Source organism: Carassius gibelio, chromosome B16 (genome assembly GCF_023724105.1).
Source record: "Carassius gibelio isolate Cgi1373 ecotype wild population from Czech Republic chromosome B16, carGib1.2-hapl.c, whole genome shotgun sequence".
NCBI classification, from domain to species: domain Eukaryota; kingdom Metazoa; phylum Chordata; class Actinopteri; order Cypriniformes; family Cyprinidae; genus Carassius; species Carassius gibelio.
Genome location: NC_068411.1, coordinates 30,648,987 through 30,674,084, shown reverse-complemented (window position 1 = coordinate 30,674,084; position 25,098 = coordinate 30,648,987). Strand labels below are relative to the sequence as shown.

The following is a 25,098-nucleotide window of genomic DNA, read 5'->3' as shown; positions in this document are numbered from 1 at the left end:
GCAGATGAATTAAAAAGAAAAAGTCCAAAAAATGTGATTAGTGTGAAAAATACTGTTTTTTTACACACTAAACATGAACACGTTATATTGCACACTGTAAACACAATAATTCCCAATAATTTTTGTTGTTGTCTTTTTCTCTATAAAATCTTTTAGTAATCATAATAAATCACATATCATTTGAAAGCTTAGAAGCCCAAGATTCATCCTGTGAAATCGGACATTGCTTTACCATGGAAATGGTACTTTAAAATCGAATGGCGGTCACCTCCCCCTTAGTGGGAAGGGCCAAGTGTCATAAAACATAATGCATTACGGTCTTCTAGAACCAAATCTTTTTATAATCTTGGCAACAAACATATCAATGGAAAGGTCTGGATCTCAAGATTTCATATTTGGTGGTTATTTTGAGATAGAAGTAAAATTTCCAAGTGGTTGTGTGTGGTATGACGCCCTAAATAAAATCTCACAGGAACCTCAATTTTTTACATATCAACTTCAAATTTATAACATAACTTATTTAGACACAAGGCTTTAATTTTATACCAATTTTAGAGTAAAACCTGTTATGTAAAATATTTATAATAAATAAAATAAAATATAGCGCATATTATTTAGAGTATATTTAAACTTCTATTACTTTTTGATACTTCAATTTTTTGAAAGAATTCCACTTTTGCCAAAAGCTTCTTTAAAAAGAGAACAGCCTTATGTTTATATTCTAAAGTGTTCATAAATTACAGCAATTTTAGTCTGGAAAGTGCACTTTAATGCCTGTAAAAAATTTTTGTTTTTAAATTTATTTTTAGCTCGTTCATTTCATGCCACAGGTTATGCTTACATTTTCCTTAGTCATTTTACTCTGATTCACTGATCAGTCCCAAATTTGACTTCTTTCTTCAATAAAAGCACATGAATCAGAATCGGAAACAGAAGCTACTACGATGTCTTTAATGTAACCTTTGAACATGAATGTGAGAGAGAGAAAAAAGCCCAACACAAATTTGTTGATAAAATGTCTTTATTCCCTTCTTAAAAGAAAAACAGAATGCATAAAAATACAGATAACATTAACAGAATAGATTAGCAGAAAAGCAGAAACGAGAGCTTCACAACATCGCTTACATTTCAGGACGAATAGAGACGCTTTCATTGTAGTCGTCGCTGCTTATGAAGATGAAACAAGAAAGCATTGTAAAACACAGAAGTAAATGAGACGCTTTATCTAAAAACAGTCGCATGCATTTCTTCCTCCAGCGGTGCACATTTAACCACGGCTTCTTCCGAAGAGCCGCAGAAGGTATAAGAATATTTGAATGATGTCCAGATATAGGTTGAGCGCAGCGAATACATATTCCTCGGGATTTAGGGACAGAGTCTTGTTCCCGAGAAGCATCTGCGTGTCCACGGCCAAGAACTGCAACACAAACATGACATGATTTCATTTATTCTGTTGTATACGAGTGGAAATTAAGCATTTATTTACAGCAGAGTTATGGCTTGAAGAACCCCAAAGAATTTAAGTCATCCTTTCAATCATTTAAAACCACGTTATATTGTAATTGTATTTAGTAAGAGTTTTAGTTTTATTAAGTTTAATAAGAAACTGGTTCTTTTACACTATAACGGAGTCCATTTTTTTTGTTTTTATTTTGACAGTTTGTTAAAAAAAAAAAAACATTCTTCTATTAATTTTTTAAAAAGACAAAAAAAAAAATTTCAAGAACATCTAACCTTACATAACAAAATTAAATTTGAATATCCATCCCCATTTCTTTAAAAAAAAAAACACCACCGTAGTTTCCCCAGAGGTTGCAGCCTCCACTGCAGAATCTCCCGAGGTGGTGGCGTCCACTCTAGTCCCCGAGTTTAGCCCAGACAGGGCTTCTATTCCCGAGTTTAGCCCAGACAGGGCTTCTATTCCCGAGTTTAGCCCAGACAGGGCTTCTATTCCCGAGTTTAGCCCAGACAGGGCTTCTATTCCCGAGTTTAGCCCAGACAGGGCTTCTATTCCCGAGTTTAGCCCAGACAGGGTTTCTATTCCCAAGTTTAGCCCAGACAGGGCTTCTATTCCAGAGTTTAGCCCAGACAGGGCTTCTATTCCAGAGTTTAGCCCAGACAGGGCTTCTATTCCCAAGTTTAGCCCAGACAGGGCTTCTATTCCCAAGTTTAGCCCAGACAGGGCTTCTATTCCAGAGTTTAGCCCAGACAGGGCTTCTATTCCCAAGTTTAGCCCAGACAGGGCTTCTATTCCCAAGTTTAGCCCAGACAGGGCTTCTATTCCAGAGTTTAGCCCAGACAGGGCTTCTATTCCCGAGTTTGGCCCAGACAGGGCTTCTATTCCCGAGTTTGGCCAAGAGAGGGCTTCTCTTTCTGGCCCAGAAAGTGCTTATGTTCCCGAGCATGACCAAGAGAGGGCTTCTGTTCCCAAGTTTGTCCCAGAGAGGGCTTCAGTTTCAAAGTCAAGTCAAGTCTGGTTTATTGTCAATTTCCACATGTACAGTACATACATACAGATAATTGAAATTGCATTACTCCCAGACCCCGGTGCACACAGATAACATTAACATTAAAGCCTTAAAAATCTAGATCTAATATAAAATGTAAATACAACTATACAATAAGGGAATGTTAAAAAAAGACATATAATAAAATTGAAAAAGTTAAAGCAGATAGAGTGCAAATCAATGGAGTGAACTCAATGGAGTGAACAACAGTGCAGATAAAAGATTATTAGTACAAAAAGAAGCTTATTTAGTCTGATTCAAGTGACAAAAGGCTCAAGAGGAGTTGTTTATTTAACTGACTGAAGCGGTAGTGGAATGACATCAGTTCCATGCTGAATTTGGTAGTGACTGGTGCATGCCATCATATTAAAGTGGGGGAGGGGGGCTTCATAGTTCCGTGGTGCCTAGGGCAGAAGAGGGGAGGGGGGGGGGCAAGTTTGGAAGGGAGTTCAGCTTCCTGACAGCCTGGTGGATGAAGCTGTCCTTCAGTCTGCTGGCCCTGGCCTGGAGACTCTGCAGTCTCCTCCCTGATGGGAGCACACCCAGGAACTTCGTGCGGCTTACTCTCGCCACAGTCGCACCGTTAATGGTCAGAGGAACGTGCTGAGTGTGTGCTTTCCTGAAGTCCACAAAAATCTCCTTCGTCTTCTCCACGTTTGAAGAGAGATTGTTGTACAAGTTTAACAAGGAGAGTTTAAAAATAATGTCTGTGGTAAAATCAGAGGTGATTGGGCACACAGAGAGCTCGGGTAAGATTGCCACTGCTGTCCCGGGACTTCCCACCATGGAAGATGCTGCAATGGACAATGCAGTGGAAGTAGGACGTTGCATAGAAGGGCTTCTATTACCAACTTGAATCCAGGCAAGTTTGGCCCAGACAGGGCTTCTGTTCCCGAGTTTGGCCCAGAGAGGGCTTCTATTTCCCAGTTTGGCCCAGAGAGGTTTCTATTCCCCAGTTTGGCCCAGAGAGGGCTTCTCTTCCTGAGTTTGGCCCAGAGAGGGCTTCTGTTCCCAAATTGAGCCCAGAGAGGGCTTCTGTTCCCTAGTTTGGCTCAGAGAGTGCTTCTGTTCCCTAGTTTGGCCCAGAGAATGCTTCTGTTCCCAAATTGAGCCCAGAGAGGGCTTCTGTTCCCGAGTTTGGCCCAGAGAGGGCTTCTGCTCCCGAGTTTGGCCCAGAGAGGGCTTCTGCTCCCGAGTTTGGCCCAGAGAGGGCTTCTGCTCCCGAGTTTGGCCCAGAGAGGGCTTCTGTTCCCGAGTTTGGCCCAGAGAGGGCTTCTGTTCCCGAGTTTGGCCCAGAGAGGGCTTCTGTTCCCGAGTTTGGCCCAGAGAGGGCTTCTGTTCCCGAGTTTGGCCCAGAGAGGGCTTCTGTTCCCGAGTTTAACCTAGAGAGGGCTTCTGTTCCCTAGTTTGGCTCAGAGAGGGGTTCTGTTCCCGAGTTTAACCTAGAGAGGGCTTCTATTCCCAAGTTGAGCCCAGAGAGGGCTTCTATTCCCAAGTTGAGCCCAGGTGAGTTTGGCCCAGAGAGGTCTTTGGTTCCAGAGTTTGGCCCAGAGAGGGATTCTGTTCCTGAGTTGAGCCCAAAGATGATTCTAGCCCCTGACCACAGTCCAATGTCTGTGTCCACTACTGATCTCATTCGTGTGTTTGCCTCAGCCTCAGAACAAAGCTTAACATTCGTTCCAGTCCCTGACAGTAGTCTAGTGATGACTTCAGCTCCTGAGTGGAGTACAAAGATGGCTTTAGTCCATGAGCCCAGTCCAGTCGAAGAGTCCACTCCAGCTTTCCCTAAGGAGGCAATATATATACTCTTTGTCCTGACGAGGTCACAGAGACCGTCAGAGAATCCCCTGTCATACCCATCTCGGCCATAGAAGCCAATCATGAACTCTCAGCCCTGCCTTTTATGGTCGCAAAGAATGTCTCTGATTTCACTCAGTGCTTTGTCATAGCCAAGGGGGCTTATTCTGAACTCTCTGTTTGTCCTGCCAGGGCCAATAAGGCCAATCCTGAGCCCTCTGTTTGTACCATAATGACTAAGAAGGTCCATTCTGAACCCTTTGACTGTCGACTCATGGCCAAGAAGGCCATCTGTAAATCATAGTAATTATCAATTATCAATAATAATAATAATAATTATTATTATTATTATATATGCTACATACATAAAATGATTGTATTTGACATTTCTGTCACTTCTGAAATTATGGCTACGCCCCTGGTGTTACAAAATGTTAGCCTATACATAAAAATCTTAAAGCTCTTTTTTAAAAACTTACTTACATTTTTACGTATGCCATGTCGCATCGTTAAACTAGCATTTAACAATGGACAAAAGTTTTTTTTTTTTTCTAACCTATAGTTCCCTAACCATAAATGCTACTGTAATTTGCCCCCTGACTAAGCATTTAAAGAATTTAGTAGAAGCATTTAAATAATCTGTGAATGCACTTAAAGAATGCAGAACCGAATCGTTATAATCGAATCAAATTTAATTGTTAATCGAATTGAATCGTTCTAAATTTGCAAAAATCGTTCTTGAATCGAAAACATATGAATCGTGAATCAAAGCCTTCCCAAAGATTCACAGCCCTATATATATATATATATATATATATATATATATATATATATATATATATATATATATATATATATATATATATATATATATATATTTTTTTTTTTTTTTTTATTTGACAAATTTATACTCAATATATATTTTAACACTATTTATTTATTTGAATAATTTATTTATTTAATTATTCAGTTTGGGAGTCGGATGACTTACACAGGTGAACATCAGTGCGCCCAGCGTCGAGTAGATGAGGTCCATAATCCTGTTGTACAGGAAGATGCAAAGGATCCCAAAGAACAGCATGACGATAGAGCAGACGAACAGCACACCATAACAGGTAGTGAAGTCATATTTTGTCTGCAATTGGACAGGAGACAGTTATTAAAATCAGCAACTCTTCAGTAAAAATAACTCTTCTGCTTCGGATTCTTTAATAACTCCACAAGATGTTAGCCCATAAATACTTAAACGGAAAATAATTCAGGAGTATTTAGCACATTGTTCTGTTGACATTAATAGCAGAGTTATAATTTTTAACTAAATCTAAACATATAAAATATAAGTTATTATAGTTTTAGTATGTGGTAGTGTACATTTCACATTTTCATTCAGTTTAACTTGATGTACTAAAATCACTCAAATAAATAAATATATATATATATATATATATATGGTTATATATAAGTGGTTGACAGATAATTTTTTAAAATCTAGATTAATCTCACAGTAATCTTGGAATTCTGCCAAAGGCATTCAAAATATGTGTGCTACCCAAATAAAATAATGACTAAAAGTAACGTTAAGTCTTTGAGAACGGGTTTCTCAAGACAGGTGGTGCATTAGACCAGGGGCTCATCTCCTGTTTCCAAAATGCATCACAGACTGCTTGAGAAAGCTGTAAACGAATTCCACATTGCACAAGGTGCAAACAACCTTAAGCCTGTTTCACACATAATCCGTCTGCAGTGCGTATGCGTTGCATATTATTTTACGCACCCATGTTAATGGATTCCAGTGTTTACACGGTAGCGGTCCGTCAGTGTGTTCCAGGAACGTTGCATCTGCAGCAGTGCAGCGATCGTTCACGTACAGAGTAGCGGACTGCAAACGCTCTCACGTGTGTGAGAGCACAATGAGTATGAGTCCGTGCTGCTTCTGCACCACATACGAAACGCACACGGACTGCATACGCACTGCAGACGGATTATGTGTGAAACATGCATGCGTGAAAGTCATCATAGCTCGCCTAGTATAGACCCACCTCCCAACCCAACTTTGAGAATAGTTTAACGGCGATAATTTTTTTTTATCGCCCGATAAGAGTCTCACGTTAACGCAGGTTTTTTCGCTATAACAGTCGGGAACGACTTAAAATACTCTGTCATTTTTGGTCATACAGATAGATACAAATAAGGCATTGTTCAAAACATATGGGTTACGCATGTAACCCTCTTTCCCTGGAGGAGGGAACAGAGTCGTCACATTGTAACCGACGAATTGGGATCTCACTTCGAGAGCCCAATCTACTTTGAGTGTAAACTAAATGAGCCACTTGGAACAGGATCGTTGCTGAAACTCCATCCTTCCCAAAGGAGGTTTCGGAAGCAGTTGAGATGAGAATGTGAACGTCCTGCTCTCTCAGGGGAACAAAGGCTACCTCCGCAACTTTCGTGAAGACACGAGGTGACAGGGACGGCAGAACCTTGTACTGATATGGTCGTCCTTCGAACACAAAATGCAGCAATGGTTTGTGGTATGAAAGAATCGATACATGAAAATACGCATCATTCAGGTAGATCACTGCAAACCAGTACCAGGGACATATGCACCCAAAGATGCATTTCTGCGTCAACATCTTTAACAGTAACCGGGTAAGGGCCTGGTTCAAGACGCGCAAGTCTAAACTTGTTCGTAACCCACCACCTTTTTTGGGTACAATAAAGTAGGGGCCCTTCAAATCGGCTGGAGGGATCGGCTCTATCGCATCCTTTGTCAGTAAGACTCTGGGGACGTGGGGTGAACTGAATCGCACAGCCGATTCTGATGGACTGCAGGAGACAGCGGGACGGTTTGGGTAGCCAGGCACCCAGACACAGTACAAGCTGGACCAGCTGGACCACCGACTTAGCCGCAGCTCGGCTCTGAAGCGAAAAACTGGTATGCTGGATGCAAAAATCCCACTGTCCAATGGTTCATCTAGTTTACACTCGAAGTAGATTGGTCTCTCGAAGCGAGATTCCAATTCATCGGTCATGACATTACTCATAGTTATCGACTGAAAGGGAACTGTAAAGGAGCCACTTATACAAATTAAAATGTAATAGATAATAAATAAACATTTTCTTTCAATAAAATACTAAAAAAAACTAAATTACTAAAGCGTTAACGAATAATACTCAAAATAATAAGAAAAACTATATTAGTATATTAATGATACTAAAATAACACTGGGCAGACGTTCAGAAAAACTTGCAACATTGAAATAAAAAACATGGAAACGTTTGTTTGTTATGTTTGTTGCTCACATGCAGTTCTCGGTTTCCAAATGAGAACAGAAAAGAGGAGCACTGACCTGCAGAGAGAAGATGATGACCGTGAAGCAGACCAGCACAGTGATGCCGATGGCCATCATCACGATATCAGTGTCGTAGAAGCTGGAGACCACACCCACCATGTAGGACATCGCCAGCGTCAGGATACTCTGAGATGCAAGAAACCGTTCATTATGATGCTTGAAAGGAGAATTAAGTCTGTTTTGCATCTGAAAAAGCCTCATTAGAGATTCACCAGACAAATGAGGTTCCACGGATGCTTCCTGCGAAACTCTCCGCAGCACAGGATCACTAGGTAGGGCACCAGGAAGACTATGTATCCCACCCAGTACGTCCAGGCATTCTGCCTCACGAACAGCTTGACGTGACGCTCAAAAGTGAACACGGCCACGAAGCCACAGGTGACGGCCAACTGAAGACTCAGGACAGAAAAAACCTGCAAAGCACATCAATATTCACTGCTGGGGCTCAAACCAATTTAGTCTTGATGCACTAAAATATCTCAAACGGAAATAAAAATTTATTAAAACTATACAGACATTAAAAACACTAATAATAACAAAAACATACAACAAAGTTACTAAAATTAAAATGTAAAACTTCTTCAAACATGTGTATATTCTCCTTTAGTTTAACTTGATGTCCTAAAACAATTAAAACTGAAATAAAAATTACTAAAACTTTACATAAAATGAAAAAAAAAAAAAATAGAAATTAGTTCAAAAAGTTAATAAAAGCTTTAATAGAAAAATATGATAACTATAGAACTTCTAAACTAAATAAAAGAAAAATGAAATAAAAATAGACATTTAAAAACAAAAAGTAATATAAAAAAGACAAAAAAATAACAAAATTACTAAATGTTTAACTAAAATTACAAATAAAAATAAAAACAAATTAAAACATTTCTCATTTTCTTTTAGGTTAATGTGATGTACTAAAAAGATTTAAACAAAAAAAAAGTTTAATAAAAATATAAAAAGTCAACAGAATTGCTTAAAAAAACTGAACTTAAAGCTAATTAAAAAAAACTATACCAACATATTTGAATTAAAAACTAATAAAATGAGTAAACTAATAAAAAAAAAAAAACACACCAAAATGACTGAAACTGTTACTAAAATTGAATTGAAAAATCTAAATAAAAACTAATTGAAAATATGCATCTGAACCAGGGCTCTGAACCGGTTCAAGGAACGAAAACCGGAAACAAACAAAATTTTGACAGGAACAGAACCAGAAACGAAATACAATTTTATAGTTCAGAACAGAATCTAAAATTTGAAATCACCATTAACCGGTTAATAACGTTATTTTATCGTTCCATTTAATATTTGAAATTTGCTGTCAATGAATCATGAATTCCAGAAGTAAGTCCTATGCAAATGTGACACTGAAGCCAGCGAGTGAAATGTCTGCTCAGCTGTGGACTCATGTCACAATGGCAATGTACCGCCCTTAGAGTTTATCTGAGGATAGTGTGAGATTACACACATGCAGCACTTCTGTGAATTGAGAAAACTGATAAAAGGAACCCCTATAGGCGTACATAAATAGGAATATAGGCATATACACTAAATATATTTCACTTAAATCATATTGGACAGATTAACAAAACGAAAGAAAAAGTGTGCTAAATTACGGTTCATTGTGACACGTTCCAAAGTTTTCGGAAAGGAAAACGAAACTGCAGAGAGAAGTTTTCTTTATTTTGCAAAAGCTTTACAGTTTTAATTATTTTGCAAAAGCGGACAGCTTTGAATAATATCTTGCTTCTATATAATCAACCAGCTTTGGTATGACCATCGCGCTGACAAAACATAATTTTTCTTTATGAAAGCCTGTACATTAACAAAATAAAAAAAGAGTTAAAGAAACATAAAAAGTTAGACTGCTTCATTGTACAACATGTTGCGTTCAGAGTGACCGCGCCTCACTGTGCTGATAAAGCCGATTTCAAGGATGATGTTTTATGTAGCTAGATAAAAGTACAAACACTATATAATAAATAATATTTTAGCATCCAGATACGTCGGGAACATGGAAACATTTGGATTCGTGCCAGATGAGAGATGCAGGCATCCGCTTAATCTAAAAAATTTTTTTTTTTTGGATTTGCAATTATTATTATTATTATTAGCCTAAACTTTTGTTTTCGAGATAAACTAATAGCTGTTTTTATAATGTTTGTAAACATTAAGCTTTAGACTACAGGCATTTTAGCCTTCATAATTTCGTAAGGTAATAGGACTAATAAAATGCAACTTTGATGCCTTTAAAGTGTTGATAGATTTTTTTTTTTTTAGTAGCCTACATTTGGCCAAAATCTAGAAAAGATGACTAACCACAGCTGGTTATTGACTAACGTTAGATCTCTATTTTTATTTTTTTATTTTTGAGTAAATAAAACGCTGTACTTTATTATTATTACATTACTATTATTGTAGGGAGTGAAATTTAAGGTTAAAATTAATTTTCTATAACTTTAAATAAGATATAAAGGTATAATATCGCGAGAACAGAGACCCGCGATTAGAAGCGCGGGAGAGAATAGTCTGCGCGCAGTTATGAGAGGTAGCGAGAGAGATGAGATGACACTGTGTAATTAGATGTGGCTAATTCCTAATGTTCACCTCTTCATGTTTAATAAATCAAGAGTTATGATCTGCCGAGCTCCCTGTCGGTGTCCTCCTTCCAACAAAGCCAACGAGATATAGCACTGTAAGAACTGTAAAGTCTGCATACAATGCGCGTTACATTATTATTAGGCAAATTATAGACACATAATATTGTTTTAAAAAAATAACGTTATTAACCGTTATTTTTTCCTCCCCAAACCGGTTTCGGAACTGTAATAATTCAGAGGAACGCAGGAACAGAAACATTAAAATATAGATTCTGTTCGGATTGAACCGATTTTATTTTATTTTCGTTTTCAAGCCCTGATCTGAACATGACGCTTTTTGAACTTGACTCTTGAATCTTTCACTGGTTCTGTAATGAAGGTCTGTTCTATGTCAGTGTTTACCTTCCGGATGAACATTCTTCTGATGGCTTTATTGTCGAGTCCGCGGCCTTCGAACTCCTCGTTCTCATAGTCTGGAGGAGGATCGCTCTGTCCCGGCTCAACCATCGTCACCTCTGTCACCAAACAAAACTTAGTTTAGAGTTTATGACCAAAGAGCGAGTCGTGTGTGAAGTTGAATGTCTCACCATATGGAAGTGGTTGTCCGTACGGTCCGCTGCTGTACGAATCTGTCATATGCGGTGCTGCTTGAGGATATGGTTGCGGTGGATATCCAGAGCCTCCCTGTCCATACATGGGATTCCCGTAAGCAGTGGGCGGAGGGTATGGTGGTCCGACGGGTACAACGACGGGAACGCCAGCATGCTGAGCTCCGTGAGGAATACTGGCATCATACGATGGAGGCTGATCCACGCCGGAGACAAGAGGAGGGTTTTCAAAACGAGTGTACCCACTTTGGTTTTGTGCCATGACTGGATCTCAGCTCTGGAAAAGATTTAATAAATATAAAGGTCTGTGAGTAATGCAATTTCAGTTCTCTGTACGTCTGTGCTGTACAGGTGCATCTCAATGAATTAGAATGTCGTGGAAAAGTTCATTTATTTCAGTAATTCAACTCAAATTGTGAAACTCGTGTATTAAATAAATCCAGTGAACACAGACTGAAGTAGTTTAAGTCTTTGGTTCTTTTAATTGTGATGATTTTGACTCACATTTAACAAAAAAATACCAATTCACTATCTCAACAAATTAGAATATGGTGACATGTCAATCAGCTTATCAACTCAAAACAACTGCAAAGGTTTCCTGAGCCTTCAAATGAATTTATTTAATACACGAGTTTCACGATTTGAGTTGAATTACTCAAATAAATGAACTTTTCCACAACATTCTAATTCATTGAGATGCACCTGTACATGTGGAAGAATTGACAATAAAACAGACTTGACTTGATACATACATATATTACAAACACAAGGAAAAATGCTCAGAAATGTCAGACAGGCTAAATAAGACTTCGCAATGTGGTGGAGTGAGTGTGCTGCTTATGTGTGTGTGTAAATGAGGTGCAGGTGTGGCAAGGAGATATACAATATAATTCACAATGTCCATATGTGTGCAGGGAGGTAAATGTTCCAGGTCTCTGTGCCGCTGCAGGGAGCTCGTATGGGTCGATGTTTTGGATGCCTGAGAGCTTCTCCAAACACTGCTGTTTTGCGCTTGGTGTGAGCTTGTTCCTGTAAGGTCCCCTTTCTTTCGCCTTATCTCTCTGCATTGGTTTACTTTCTTCTAAGTTAAGGTTAAAAAATAAATGGTTGATTGAGTCAGTAGGTGCGGTTACATGGACACTTTTTGCTTCCATCGGATTCAATTAATTCTGATTGACGAATCCGAACGTAGTGTTTACATGAATGCTGAATAAAGTAATTGGGTTGATATGCGCGTTTACATTTACTCTTTTGACATGCGCACACCGAATGAATATACAGTTTCCAGCTGCTGTCGCATGCGGTTTTAAAAAGCACACATGATATTTATCTACTTTGGGTCCTCATTAGGCGACGACCAACACATAAACTTTTGTGCTGCTTAACGTTACTCAAAAAAAATACAACAAAAAAAAATAAAAGTGTCCCTTCCCGCACTCAAAACTAGTCATCTGTTGATGAGAGTCTTAAATGAGGACTGGTGGGACGTGGTCCTGTCCCACTTCACATACACTGAGTGAAAGGGGAGTTTTATAATGACAGGACACTTATTTATGACACTTTAGTCACCAGGAAGAACAGCTCGTTCCGCGCATTATACATCATTACGCTATGTCTAAGTAACTGCGCATGCGCAGTACTTTCCCGTTTCGGTTTTCAATCCGATCAAGTGTTTACATGTCCTCTCGCTGGGATTACAAAAGGGATTATCCACCCCTTACAATCCGATCAAAATTTTAGTCGGATCTGGCCAATTCAATCCGATTGACGTGTTTACATTTGACTTTTTGTATTCTGATTGTGCTTCTAGTCCTATTACGATCAGATTACTAGTGTCCTTGTAAACGCAGCTAGTGTGAACCTTTGCTGTGACTTTAAATGCAGACCTTGAGCCAGAAGCTCAATGACTAATGTATCAAATTTATTGTACTCTACATACATACATATACATACATATATGAGTCACTGACTCATGTGATTATGCTGTTGTTCTGCTTTTAGATCTTACGAATGCATTTCATACGGTAGACCATAAGATCTTAGTTTCTGAATAACAACATAGTGTTGTTTCAGTCTTATTTGTCCGCCTTGGGGTTCTATGTCGTCTTTGGGATCAAGTGGAGTTCCTCAAAGCTCTGTTCTGGGACCTATGCTGTTCTCTTTATATTTGCTTCCCTTAGGGTCCATTTGCAGGAAATATGACATCTCGTTTTATTTTTATGCAAATGACACACAACGTTTCCGACTTTTGTAAAGGAAAGAAGCAAAGGACTGTCTTTGAGATTATTAAAGCCTGGTTGTCCTTACATTTTTTTTTAAGTTCAATAAAGAAAATACAGAAGTTGTGGTATTTAGATCTGAGGGTGCTCGTGATTCTGGATCTCGGTGCTTTAAGACCGTGTGTGAAGCCCAATGTAAAAAACCTTGGTGTTATTATGAACAGTGACTTTAAACTGGATAAACAGATTAACGTAGTAATTATAAACTAGAAGGTACTGTGGCAGCCCTAAAACTCTGGAATAATTTGCCTCTCCATAAAACATTTCTTTTTTTAAATCTAGTCTCAAAACTCATCTCTACTCTTTGGCATTTAACAGTTTGAGAGCTAGTTTTATGCTAGAGTCTGCCTTCTATTAGTTTATTGTTCTATATTGAGTACAGCACTTTGGTAAACACCTGTTGTTTATTTAAAAGTGCTTTATAAACCAAATTTGACTTGACGATAATATAACATATACAATATAACAATAAATGACACATAATAAATATGAAAATAAAATATGATAAAGAAAATGATTTAAAAAAATATGTATAATATATACCAATATATTTAATAATATATATTAAACTATCTATATTTAGCAAGATTTTCATTCATTGAACTCTGGAGTGATGATCGATGTACTTCAGAATAAATAAATAAATTACTAGAAGGTTAAATATTTTACAGCACAACGATAAAAAATAAAATACACTTTCTACCCCTTTCCAGGCCTCAGTATCGCCATTTTTATCATTCTCTGACATTATCTCTCTTGTAACGACAAAGAAAGTTGCGAAAAACTATTTAACATCTCTAGTAACACTCTGTAACAGAGTTTTGTCAAACGATTACGATAACGCGACCTCCCGATATTCAACGTATAACTCATAACAACAACAAAGTAACAATGTAACAAAACAAGAGACAAATCAGTGTAGCGTTGCGAAACATGACACACTTTCGTTTTCAATTCGGTGATAAGGAAAGTTTCTGAACTTACCTGTCGCTGCGGACTGGAGAGTAACAACTGAAGTGTAAGCACGTAACTCACTTAATGAACTTGAGGATTTTGTAGATTTAAAACAAAATAACCTGCTGTGTTTGTAACACCGCGGCTCCTCGCGCTCGCGCTTCCCGTAAGAACAGCCCCGAGACGCGCGCCCCCTGTTGGCACACGCACAGTTCCCCTTCAGATTCCACACCGTTTTCATGATTTTATACACTAAAAATATTACTGTTCAAAAACTTTTCAGTGGTTATGTTTTTAAAGAAGCCTCTTCTGCTCACAAAGTCTGCATTAATGTGATGCAAAAACATTTATAATGTTACAAAAGATTTCTATTTCAGATAAGTGCTTTTGATTGGTTTAATTAAATCGTTTATTTTAAAAATGTATTTTAATATTTATTCAATTCGAATTGGATTGTATAGCGTATTTTCACAATATGCATTGTTTCAAAGCAGCTTTACAGAAAATGCATGTGTCTCATATTATAATTTGTGCATGTTGTCACTTTCTTTCTCTTTCCTGTTGATTTAAGTTGGCTTCATCTGGGGTCCTAATAGGGTCAGTGTCATCATTTACATGATATATATATGTATATAATATGTATATAATTTTTTTGCACACTATACAGTTGACTGGTGTAAAGCAGTTCGCTTCAGTATTTTCTTCACTGTCCAGATGAGACATTTTCAGCCCGTTCATTTCATGCCACAGTTTATGCTTATTGTTATTTTTCTCATCCATTTTACTGTGATCAATCACACATGCTTTGGCTTCGGTCTCTGATAAAAGCACAAGAATCAGAACCCTTGCAGATGAATTAAAAAGAAAAAGTCCAAAAAACGTGAATTTGCAGATAAAAAATATTTATTCCCTTCTTAAAAGTAAAGTATAAAGGATAACATAGATGTGACCAGAATTATTCACACTCTTGGAAAATATGAAGCCTGAAACAACTGAAACGGGGGAATGTCTCGTTATTAAATAATGTTTTTATTAAATACATGTTGGCCACAATTATAGAAATGATTGAGTAAAATATTGCTGTAATTAATTAACTCTTGAAGAGACCAAAGGTGTATTTTCATCAGACATCAAGAACTCTGTCAATAAGGGGAGGGGCTTACAAACAAGATTAAGGAGAAAAACAAAACATTATTCATTTCTTGATTGAGACCTCGGGGAAATAATGTGTATGAAGTAAAAATTCAAAAAGTCTCCCTAGATTTACGTTTCACAAATTTAAAGGTTGTCAATAATCGTGAGCAACGTGTATTTGAGGAGAAAAAAACATTTATTTATTAGAGATTTCCCCCTGATTTTCAGTTGCTCTGTTTCAGTGAAAGGTTAGATTGGATATATATCAGGTCCAAATACCAAATTTTCTCAAAGAAAAAAAACCCTCTAAACTTATGCTGTTAAATATGCAGTCAGTTGGTACTACATTACTATAATATTGAAGGTTAAAATGAACTGATTTGCATACAAACGTTTAATTACACTAAATGAAGTTTTTATAACAATAAAGTTACAATTACATCATTTCTTCTCCAATTCATTTAAAAAAAGATTTACTCAAACATGCATTAAACTATTGAAGAACAGAAAAAGTTTATAATGAATATGCTTTATAGTGCATATATCTAGAGTTAATGTTTCTAGCTGACTAACGAGTTTATGGTCATCAAATATGTTCTTTTCACTGATTGAGTGATTGCATGAGACGGGAAAGTTGTACTCTTTCTTTTAACAAACCTCTGGATGTTCATTCGTGTTTATTTTGTGCTGTAACACCACAGCGATCTGTCACTCCACATTAAGCAGCACCAAAACAGCTTTTACTGCTTGAAATGGACAGAAATTGAAATCTGAGACTTTGTTTCATATCAGAAGTAACAAATCATGAAGCTCATTGTGATTTATTGGACGGGAGACACGCTACAATGTTTCATTCTTCTGAAAACAGGCTAGAGTGATCGATTAATATCGGGAAACCGATATTTTTAACCCAGCCCTGTCGCATGGCTTTCTTTCTGTTCTTGTGCACTTTTAGCCACTGCCTTTTCCAAAGATTCGCAAAATGAATGAGAAGATCTGAATGATGTCCATATAGAGGTTGAGCGCGGCGAAGATGTATTCCTCGGGACTCACGGACAGATTCTTGTCCCCGAGAAGCAGCTGCGTGTCCACAGCCAGGAACTGCAATATAATAAGACGTTATTTAATTTAATTCTGTTGTATATGAATGGAAAGGAAGCATTTATTTACAGCAGTTTATTTTAAAATGATTTTTTGCAATAATAATATAAATAATAAATTATTTATTTATCATGCATTAGTAAGAGTTTTATTTGGATTTTTCAAATGTATTTTAATATTTTATTTGACATTGTAATTGAATACATTGCTAGTAATGTTTTATTCATTGTAATAATAAATCATTTATTTATTTATTTTGCATTATAATTTAGTATATTTGAGTAATTTTGCTTGTTCAGTAAATATTTTATTCATTTATTTATTTTACATTATGATTGAATGCATTTCAGTAGTTTTCTTTTGTTAAATTACTTATTTTAACAATAAATAATTTTACATTATAATTTAACACATTTTGGTTACATTTTTAAAATATTTATTTTAATAACAAATTATTTACATATTTTACATTATAACTGAATACATTTTTAATATTCAGTATTCAGTGTTTTTGTTGTAAATAATATATTTTAACAATAATTTACTTATTTATTTTACAGTAATTTAACCCATTTCATAAGTGTTTAAGTTATTTCAATATTTTTTAATATGTATTTCAATAATAATATAAATAAACAATATAAACAATAAATTATTTATCTATCTTGCATTATAAATGAATACATTTTTTAGTTTTATTTGGGACCGGTTTCAATAATAAATCATATATTTTATTTTACTTTATAATTGAATAGATTGTTAGTGATGATTTTTTATTATTTATTTTAAAAATAAATACATTTATTTACTTATTTCACATTATAATTTATTATATTTTAATGTTTTATTTAGCATGTTTTGTAATTATTTTAATAATATATTATTCATGCATATTTAGTTTTCATTATAATTTTAATACATTTCATTAGTTTTCCTTTGTTTGTTAAATTACTTATTTTAATGATAAATTATTTTACATTATCATTTAATAATTTTTTATATTGTTTTATTTATTTTTAATGATCTATTTATTCTTTTTATTTAGCATTTTGATTAAATACATTTGAGTAAGTGTTTATTTAATTTTACACCTAGCTTTCAAACAACTTGTCTTCCCCAGTCTGAAAAACCCTGCCCAAAATAAACATGTTGTAGAAAAGCGATGACTTACGCAGGTGAAGACCAGCGCACCCACAGATGCATAGATGAGGTCCAGAATCCTGTGATACAGAAAGATGCACAGGATCCCGAAGAACAGCATGACGATGAAGCAAACGAACAGCACGCCGTAACAGGAAGTGAAGTCGAATTTGGTCTGTGATTGGACAGGAGACAGTTAATAAAATCAGCTCATGTAGATTATGTAATTTTTTTATTACTGTACAAGACGTTAGTCCATAACTAGTATTTACTAAACAAAAGTTCTGAACAATATTGTTACAATATTGAGTTGTTATTGTTAACTAAAACTAAACCATAAAAAATACATTCGCCTCTTGAAATAAAATATAGTTGGCATTTAATTTAATTTTATGTACTAAAATCCTTAAAATTAATAAAAGAATGATAAAAAATAACAAAAGATATATTTATAAAAAAAATATTTATTTAATAGTCTAAAACTATTTAAAATAAAATTAAAGACTTGAAATAAATTAAATGTTAACTTAAATAAAGTTAAATATCGAAACACTCAAACTTATTTTATTTCAGCTTAGTAGCCAAGGAAACATTTTCTCATTTTCACTTAACTACTAAAATAACTAAAACTAAACTTTTAAACTAAAATGTTAAAAACTAATAAATAAAAATTAAGTAGACATCGTTTAAAAAAAAAAGAAAATGAAATGAACACTAGAAATTTAAATACACACAAAAAATAGATAAAAAAATTAAATAAAAATATTAACACAAATTAAAATACTAAAATAACACTGGGGAGATGTTTTCAACAACCTTCCAATTGCAGTAATTTTATTAAAACTGTAATTAAAAACCTAGAAATCCAGGTCATGAAAGTGCCCGGTTATTAAAACAGAAAAGAGGAGCACTGACCTGCAGAGAGAAGACGATGACCGTGAAGCAGACCAGCACAGTGATGCCGATGGCCATCATCACGATATCAGTGTCGTAGAAGCTGGAGACCACACCCACCATGTAGGACATCGCCAGAGTCAGGATACTCTGAGATGCAAGAAACCGTTTATTACGATGCATGAAAGGAGAATTTAAGTCTGTTTTGCATCTGAAAAAGCCTCATTAGAGATTCACCAGACAAATGAGGTTCCACGGATGCTTCCTGCGAAGCTGTCCGCAGCACAGGATCACTAGGTAGGGCACCAGGAAGACTACGTAGCCGGCCAAATACGTCCAGGGATTCTGCTTCACGAACAGCTTGACGTGAGGCTCGAAAGTGAACACGGCCACGAAGCCACAGGTGATTGCCAACTGAAGACTCAAGACAGAAAAAACCTGCAAAACACAAATTAAACCACATCAAAACTCACTTATATATATATACTAAACCTAAACATTAAAAAATATACAGACACATAAAATATAATAAAAATGACATAAACATACATAAAAATAGTAATAATATTCAAATGAAACATTTCTCATTTTGATTTAACTTAACTTGATGTACTAAAATAACAAAAAATAAAACTGAAATAGAATTGAATAAAAACTACACAAACCTAAATAAAAAAGAAGATAAAAATGCAGATGCCTAAAAAAATTACTAAAACATAAACTAAAATTTAAATATCAAAATAAACTTAAAATTCTTTAAAAAAAATTAAACTATACATACATTTAAAAAAAAGATAAAAATCACGGAAATGTCTTAAAAAACAACAAAAACTTTATCTAAAATTAAAACGAAAAAAAAAAAAAAAATATATATATATATATGTATATGTATATATATATATACATATACATACATACATATATATATATATATATATATATATATATATATATATATATATATATATATATATATATATATATATATATATATAAAGACTAATTAAAAATATGCACATGAACACAAGGCTTTCTGAGAAAAACTTAGACTTAGAGTTGTTTTGAATATGTTAAATCAGTGGTTCCCAACACTGGTCCTGGAGGCACCTCAACACTGCACATTTTGCATGTTTCCTTAATCAATCACACCTGATTCAGGTCATCAGCTCAGTATTAGAGACTTCAAGAACTGAAATCGGTGTGTCAGAGAAAGTAGACACGCAAAATGTGCACTGTTGGGGTGCCTCCAGGACCAGTGTTGGGAACCATTGTGTTAAATCTTTCAATGGTCCTGTAATGAAGGTGATGAACTGGGATCTTGTCTGAGAGCTCTATCACCTTCGAGTGTAAACTAAACAAGCCAAAGCAAATTGGCGTGCAAGATTTGCATCTTGTGCTCAGCCCTGCAATGTGGGTATAAACGCGGAAGCGGGTGCAAAGCAAATTCAGCTTTTTGCTTTGGAGCCAAGCGGTCTGACTGTTCTGCTCTACCCATCATCTTCAAAGAGTATTCTGATTAGATACGAGTGCTCCGGGAAAGGGGTTCTTCAGTTACCGTGTTGGTTTGTCCAAAAAGCACTTCCACCTGAACGGTTAAACCATGTCTCCTATCCAACGCCTCTAAGTTCTGGTCTGTTCTCACGGCCAAGGCTGGACAGGCTGCTCTCCTGCAGGTATACCAAGCTAAGGCACTAATAGAGTCGCACAAGGTTAGTTCTGACCCAGAAGCTAGGACCTTACCATACGAGTGATGAAAGACACTGCGCGCTCCCTTGGTCAGACGATGGCCACGTTTGTGGTCCAGAGACGCCATCTCTGGCAGAACCTGGCAGATATGCGGAAGACCGGCAAATAGCCTACTTGCACAGACACTGTGCAAAGTAAGGGAGGATGAAGAGCAGGTCCTGCTACCTTACTGGCCCAATCGAACCTGGTACCCATAACCAATGCTCCTCTTGACAACCCCTCCCTAGCGCATTCCTCTGAGAAAGGACCTACTTTCTGAGAGATGGGGCACCCCCTGGCACCCACATCCAGAACTCTGTAACATCCACGGTGTGGTCTCTTGGTGGGATGCAGAGGTCCTATGTTTTCTAACCTAGGCGGTAGTAGGCACCCTCACTTTAGCAAGAGCACCCTTTACGAGGCGTGCCTATACCTTGAAGTGGAACCTGTTTGTTGAGTGGTGCTCTTCTCAGTGGGAAGACTCCCGGAGATGTCTGGTCAGGGCTGTGCTTTCCTGTCTCCAGGAGGGGTTGGAGCGAGGGCTGTCTCCCTCCACCCTAAAAGTGTATGTTGCCGCAATTGCCGCACATCACACTCCTGTAGACACTGGGAAAGCATTGCCTGATAATCAGGTTCCTGAGGAATGCAATGCAAACTAAATCCTCCTCGTCCTAACCTTGTGCTCTCTTGTCTTGGGATCTTTCTCTGATGCTTGCAGCATTGCAGAGAGCCCCTTTGAATGGCTGCATTCTGCAGAGCTGATATTTCTGTCAATGACGACAGTGCTCTTAACTGCGCTGGCTTCCATCAAGAAGGTAGGGGACCTTCATGCATTTTCAGTCAATGAATCATGCCTGGAATTCGGACGGTTAACTTTCACATTATCCTGAGACCCAGGCCCGGATTGTGCCCGAGGTTCCCATCATGCCCTTCAGGGATCAGGTGGTGTACCTGCAATCGCTGCCCTCGGAGGAGGCAGACCCAGCCCTAGCTTTGCTATGTCCCATTCATGCTTTGTGCCAATACATGGACCAATACGCAGAGCTTCAGGACCTCAGAGCAGCATTTTGTCTGTTACAGAGATTTGGACAATTTGTCCAATCCGTCAGTACCCCCAACAGACATGACGCCTCCGTTCCCTCCTTCCCTTCACATAGGTAATCAAGATGTTTGCTCTGTATCAGTATTTACCTTCCGGATGAACAGTCTTCGGACGGCTTTATTATCAAGTCCTGAGCTGGCAAACTCCTTCTTTTCATAGTTTGGGTAAGGATCGCAGTGTCCCATTGCAACTTCTGTCACAAAACATAAATTTGTTTAGAGCATTGCATATTGAGTTGCATATTACAAATTGCATATATGAGTTTGAAATATTTCACCGTATGGAAGTGGCTTTTTGTACGGTCCGCCTTTGTAAGGATCTGTAATGTAAGGGGCTGCTGTAGGATATGGATGCTGTCCAGAGACTCCCTGTCTGTACATCTGATTCCCAAAAGCAGTCGGTGGAGCATATGGGGGAGCGACGGGTACAACGACGGGAACACCAGCATTCGATCCTCCATGAGGAACAGTAGCATCATAAGGCGGCGGTGGCATCATGAAGCCCGGCAGCTCCTGATTCACCTCGCTGTACTGAGGAGGGTTATCAAAGCGAGTGTAGCCACTTTTGTTTTTTGCCATGATTGGATCTCAGTTCTGTGAAAAAAATCAAGAAATTATACACCCACACCCACACACACACACACCCACATATATATATAACATAACCATATGGTAACCTGTGTTAACTCGTCTTCATTCAAAGCTTCATAACAAATAACAAAAACACTTTTGCCTTCCCATGGATGGTTTAAATCTGACATTAATTAGTTTTGTTTAAAAATAATTACATGTAACTGAAAAGCAGCCTATAACACTAGAATGCAAAGGTTTTAGTGAAAAGGATTGGTTTGGAGTATTGATTTGGAGAGAATGGGGCCTTGGGTTAAAAATGTTTGAGAACCACTGTTTCAAGGTTAAGGCAGGCACAGTTCTAAGGGGCAATTAATGCAATATAAAGATACATCCCAACAAGTTTTATTTATTTATTTATTTGATATGTATTTTATTATTTATTTATCTTTCAGTTGGGAGATCTCAGTGAGTTTCTCATTTAAAAAGTAGATCCCACACAAAAGTGTGGGAACCCTGCTTTAAATAGATTTGGTGTTTTTAAATCACCATCTTTGTTCATTAGCCAATCCTTAAAGGGGGGGGTGAAATGCTATTTCATGCATACTGAGTTTTTTACACTGTTAAAGAGTTGGATTCCCATGCTAAACATGGACAAAGTTTAAAAAATTAAGTTGTACGTTTGAAGGAGTATTTCTGTTCCAAAAATACTCCTTCCGGTTTGTCACTAGTTTCGGAAAGTTTTTTTCGAGTATGGCTCTGTGTGACGTTAGATGGAGCGGAATTTCCTTATATGGGTCCTGAGGCACTTCTGCCGGAAGAGCGCGCTCCAGTATAGCACAGCACTGAGAGCACAACAGACTTCACTGATCAGAGCGAGAGCGTCGCGAAAAGTCACAAAAGAAGTGTGTTTTTGGTTGCGAGGGCAAGACAACCCTGCACAGATTACCAAAAGAGAAACAGCATTAAGGGACCAGTGGATGGAGTTTATTTTTACAGAGCATCAACGGAGTTGTGCAAGTGTTTGTGTTTGTTCCCTGTATTTCGAAGATGCTTTGAGGCCGTTTGACGCCAGGTTTGCACATCGTTTATTTCTTAAGGATAATGCAGTCCCAACGAAAAAGGGTCACGATCGTGTGTTGGAACCGCAGGCGGTGAGTAAAACTGCTTCAAATATCTCTGTGTTGTTAACTTAGCTATCGGCGCGTAAGCACATCAAGTAAACAACATGCGATGTTGTCATCAAACTGCACTTTCCACATGTAACGTTACAGCTTAAAAAAAAAAAAAGACGACAAAGTGGAACTTAGTCATTTTCCAAAACCGCTAAGCAAATATATACAGTTTCAGTACATACCACATAGAGACATTGTTGCTGATGCTGCTCTTGTTAAATTTCAGCCTCTGGATCTGATTCTGGATCAGAAATATACGCTGAATCTGACTGTAAGCCATGGTTTGTTTTGGTTGGTTTTGTCCTCACGGTGTCACAGCTTCCAGACGCGCTCGCAAAAGCCTACTGGCGCTCGTGATTCTTTAGCTCCGCCCACACGTCACACCTCCAGCCACTCGTGTTTTTCCAGGTAAAATCGGTACAGACTATCTTTCTCTTATGAATATAATAAAACTAAAGACTTTTTGGAGTTATGAAGGATGCAGTACTACTCTATAGGTACTCAAGATTAACAGGATATTGAGTGAAAACGAGCATTTCACCCCCCCTTTAAACATTTTCTATGTGGTAGATTTTATGGCGTAGTTCTCAAATTCCGGGCTATTCTGCTTTATTAATATTAATAAGGTTATTAGCCTAATAATTGTATCACAATTTATTATTGACGAATTTGGTCCTCCAATTTCACTGTTTTAAAACATGAAGCCACATTAGGCGTTTTCCCAGCTTTTTTGGTTCCCAGAACATTCCCATAACGTTAGTTTTTGGTTGTCAAAATGTTCCCAGAACGTTATTTTTAATGGTTTGTTTATGGTTAGCCAGGAATGGTTTCTTAACCACTATGCAACGTTCTGTGAACGTTATTTTATGGTTGCAAAAAATATAACATAAAAAGAATGTTTCCCTAACGTTAGTATTTGGTTCCCTCCCCCCCAAAAATAACCAAACGGGAACCAAAAACTAACGTTAAAGGAATGTTCTATGTTTGCTGGGTTAGAATGTCCTAAAACCGTGACTTACAATGGATGTATTTCTTTATATAAGTTTAAATTAAACCTTTATGACCTGCTGGATTGTGAACATACAGAGCTGTATGAACCACTGCAAGCTTTACAGTAAACAGGAATAGTTCGTCCGAACTCAACAGGTTTTGCAAGAGAACGCAAAACATTTGAAAAATATGTTTTTGGCCCATCCCGACTTTTTGCCACCAACATGTTCCTTCAGGGGCTCCGTACTATTTTAATTCAGTGAACTCTGGTGTGACGATGTTCTTTACATATTATGTAAAATAAATAAATAAATCAGACGACTATTTTACAGCAGACCGATTAAAATACATGTAGCCTACTATAGAAAAAAAAATAGATTCGCTTTTAATGCTCAATTAATTTCCATTGCTTCCCATGCCTCGAAATCACATTTTTTTTTATAATTCCCTGGCATTACACCTCATAACAACATAAAAAATTGGTGAAAACTATAAAAATCACTAGTAGGCTAATAAGCACGACATAACGGTGCTTTACCCAGCAATGACGATAATATTAGCATACACAGTATTCAATATGAACACAATAACAATGTAAGAGAACAAAAGAGACAAATCAGTGTCATTTCAGTGATGAGGAGAGCATCTGAATTTACCTTTCGCTGCGGACTGGAGAGTAAAACTAAGGTTGCTGTTAACTCGTCAGATAAGCTTAAACTTGTTCTTTTGAAAAAAAAAAAAAACTTTTACTTAAAAAAAAAACACCTTTTCCCGTGAACGCGCTTCCTGTGTTCCCGTAAGTCCAGCCCAGCGCTATTGAGAAACAGAGTTGCGACGTCAATGAAATGCACATACTGTACTCTATTTGCACAAAAGAACTGTGCATCCCCCAACTCAACCTTTTTAGAACAGAAAAATGCACTTCCAGAACTTTGGCAACAAAGATGGAAACATAATTCATGCATTTAAAATTGTATTTCCATCTTAGAAGTATCTAAAAGGACTGTACGCATAGGCTACAGTTACACAATACAACACAATATTTATTTATAAAGCACATTTAAAAACAACCAAGGCTGACCAAATTGCTGTACATAGAAGAGAATAAAATGCAGAGCAGAACAGGACAAAAAAAAAATAAAAATAAAAAAAATAAAAAAATCGTAT

The 25,098-nt window shown here is 36.9% G+C and overlaps 2 protein-coding genes across 2 annotated transcripts; both read right to left on the bottom strand.

Annotated features, from left to right (window-relative positions):
• Nucleotides 1–1,003: 1,003 nt before the first annotated feature.
• On the bottom strand, nt 1,004–14,319 carry LOC127974667 (protein lifeguard 1-like). The gene is made up of 7 exons (XM_052578107.1): nt 14,132–14,319; nt 10,848–11,145; nt 10,663–10,775; nt 7,870–8,070; nt 7,655–7,783; nt 5,296–5,439; nt 1,004–1,417 (listed from the first exon to the last, which is right to left on the bottom strand). The coding sequence occupies exons 2-7, from the start codon at nt 11,128–11,130 to the stop codon at nt 1,268–1,270; spliced, it is 1,020 nt and encodes a 339-aa protein (XP_052434067.1). The 5' UTR covers nt 11,131–11,145; nt 14,132–14,319; the 3' UTR covers nt 1,004–1,267.
• Nucleotides 14,320–15,895: 1,576 nt separating this feature from the next.
• LOC127974666 (protein lifeguard 1) lies at nt 15,896–24,754 on the bottom strand. The gene is made up of 7 exons (XM_052578106.1): nt 24,588–24,754; nt 21,475–21,790; nt 21,287–21,390; nt 18,608–18,808; nt 18,392–18,520; nt 17,508–17,651; nt 15,896–16,336 (listed from the first exon to the last, which is right to left on the bottom strand). The coding sequence occupies exons 2-7, from the start codon at nt 21,773–21,775 to the stop codon at nt 16,187–16,189; spliced, it is 1,029 nt and encodes a 342-aa protein (XP_052434066.1). The 5' UTR covers nt 21,776–21,790; nt 24,588–24,754; the 3' UTR covers nt 15,896–16,186.
• Nucleotides 24,755–25,098: the final 344 nt, after the last annotated feature.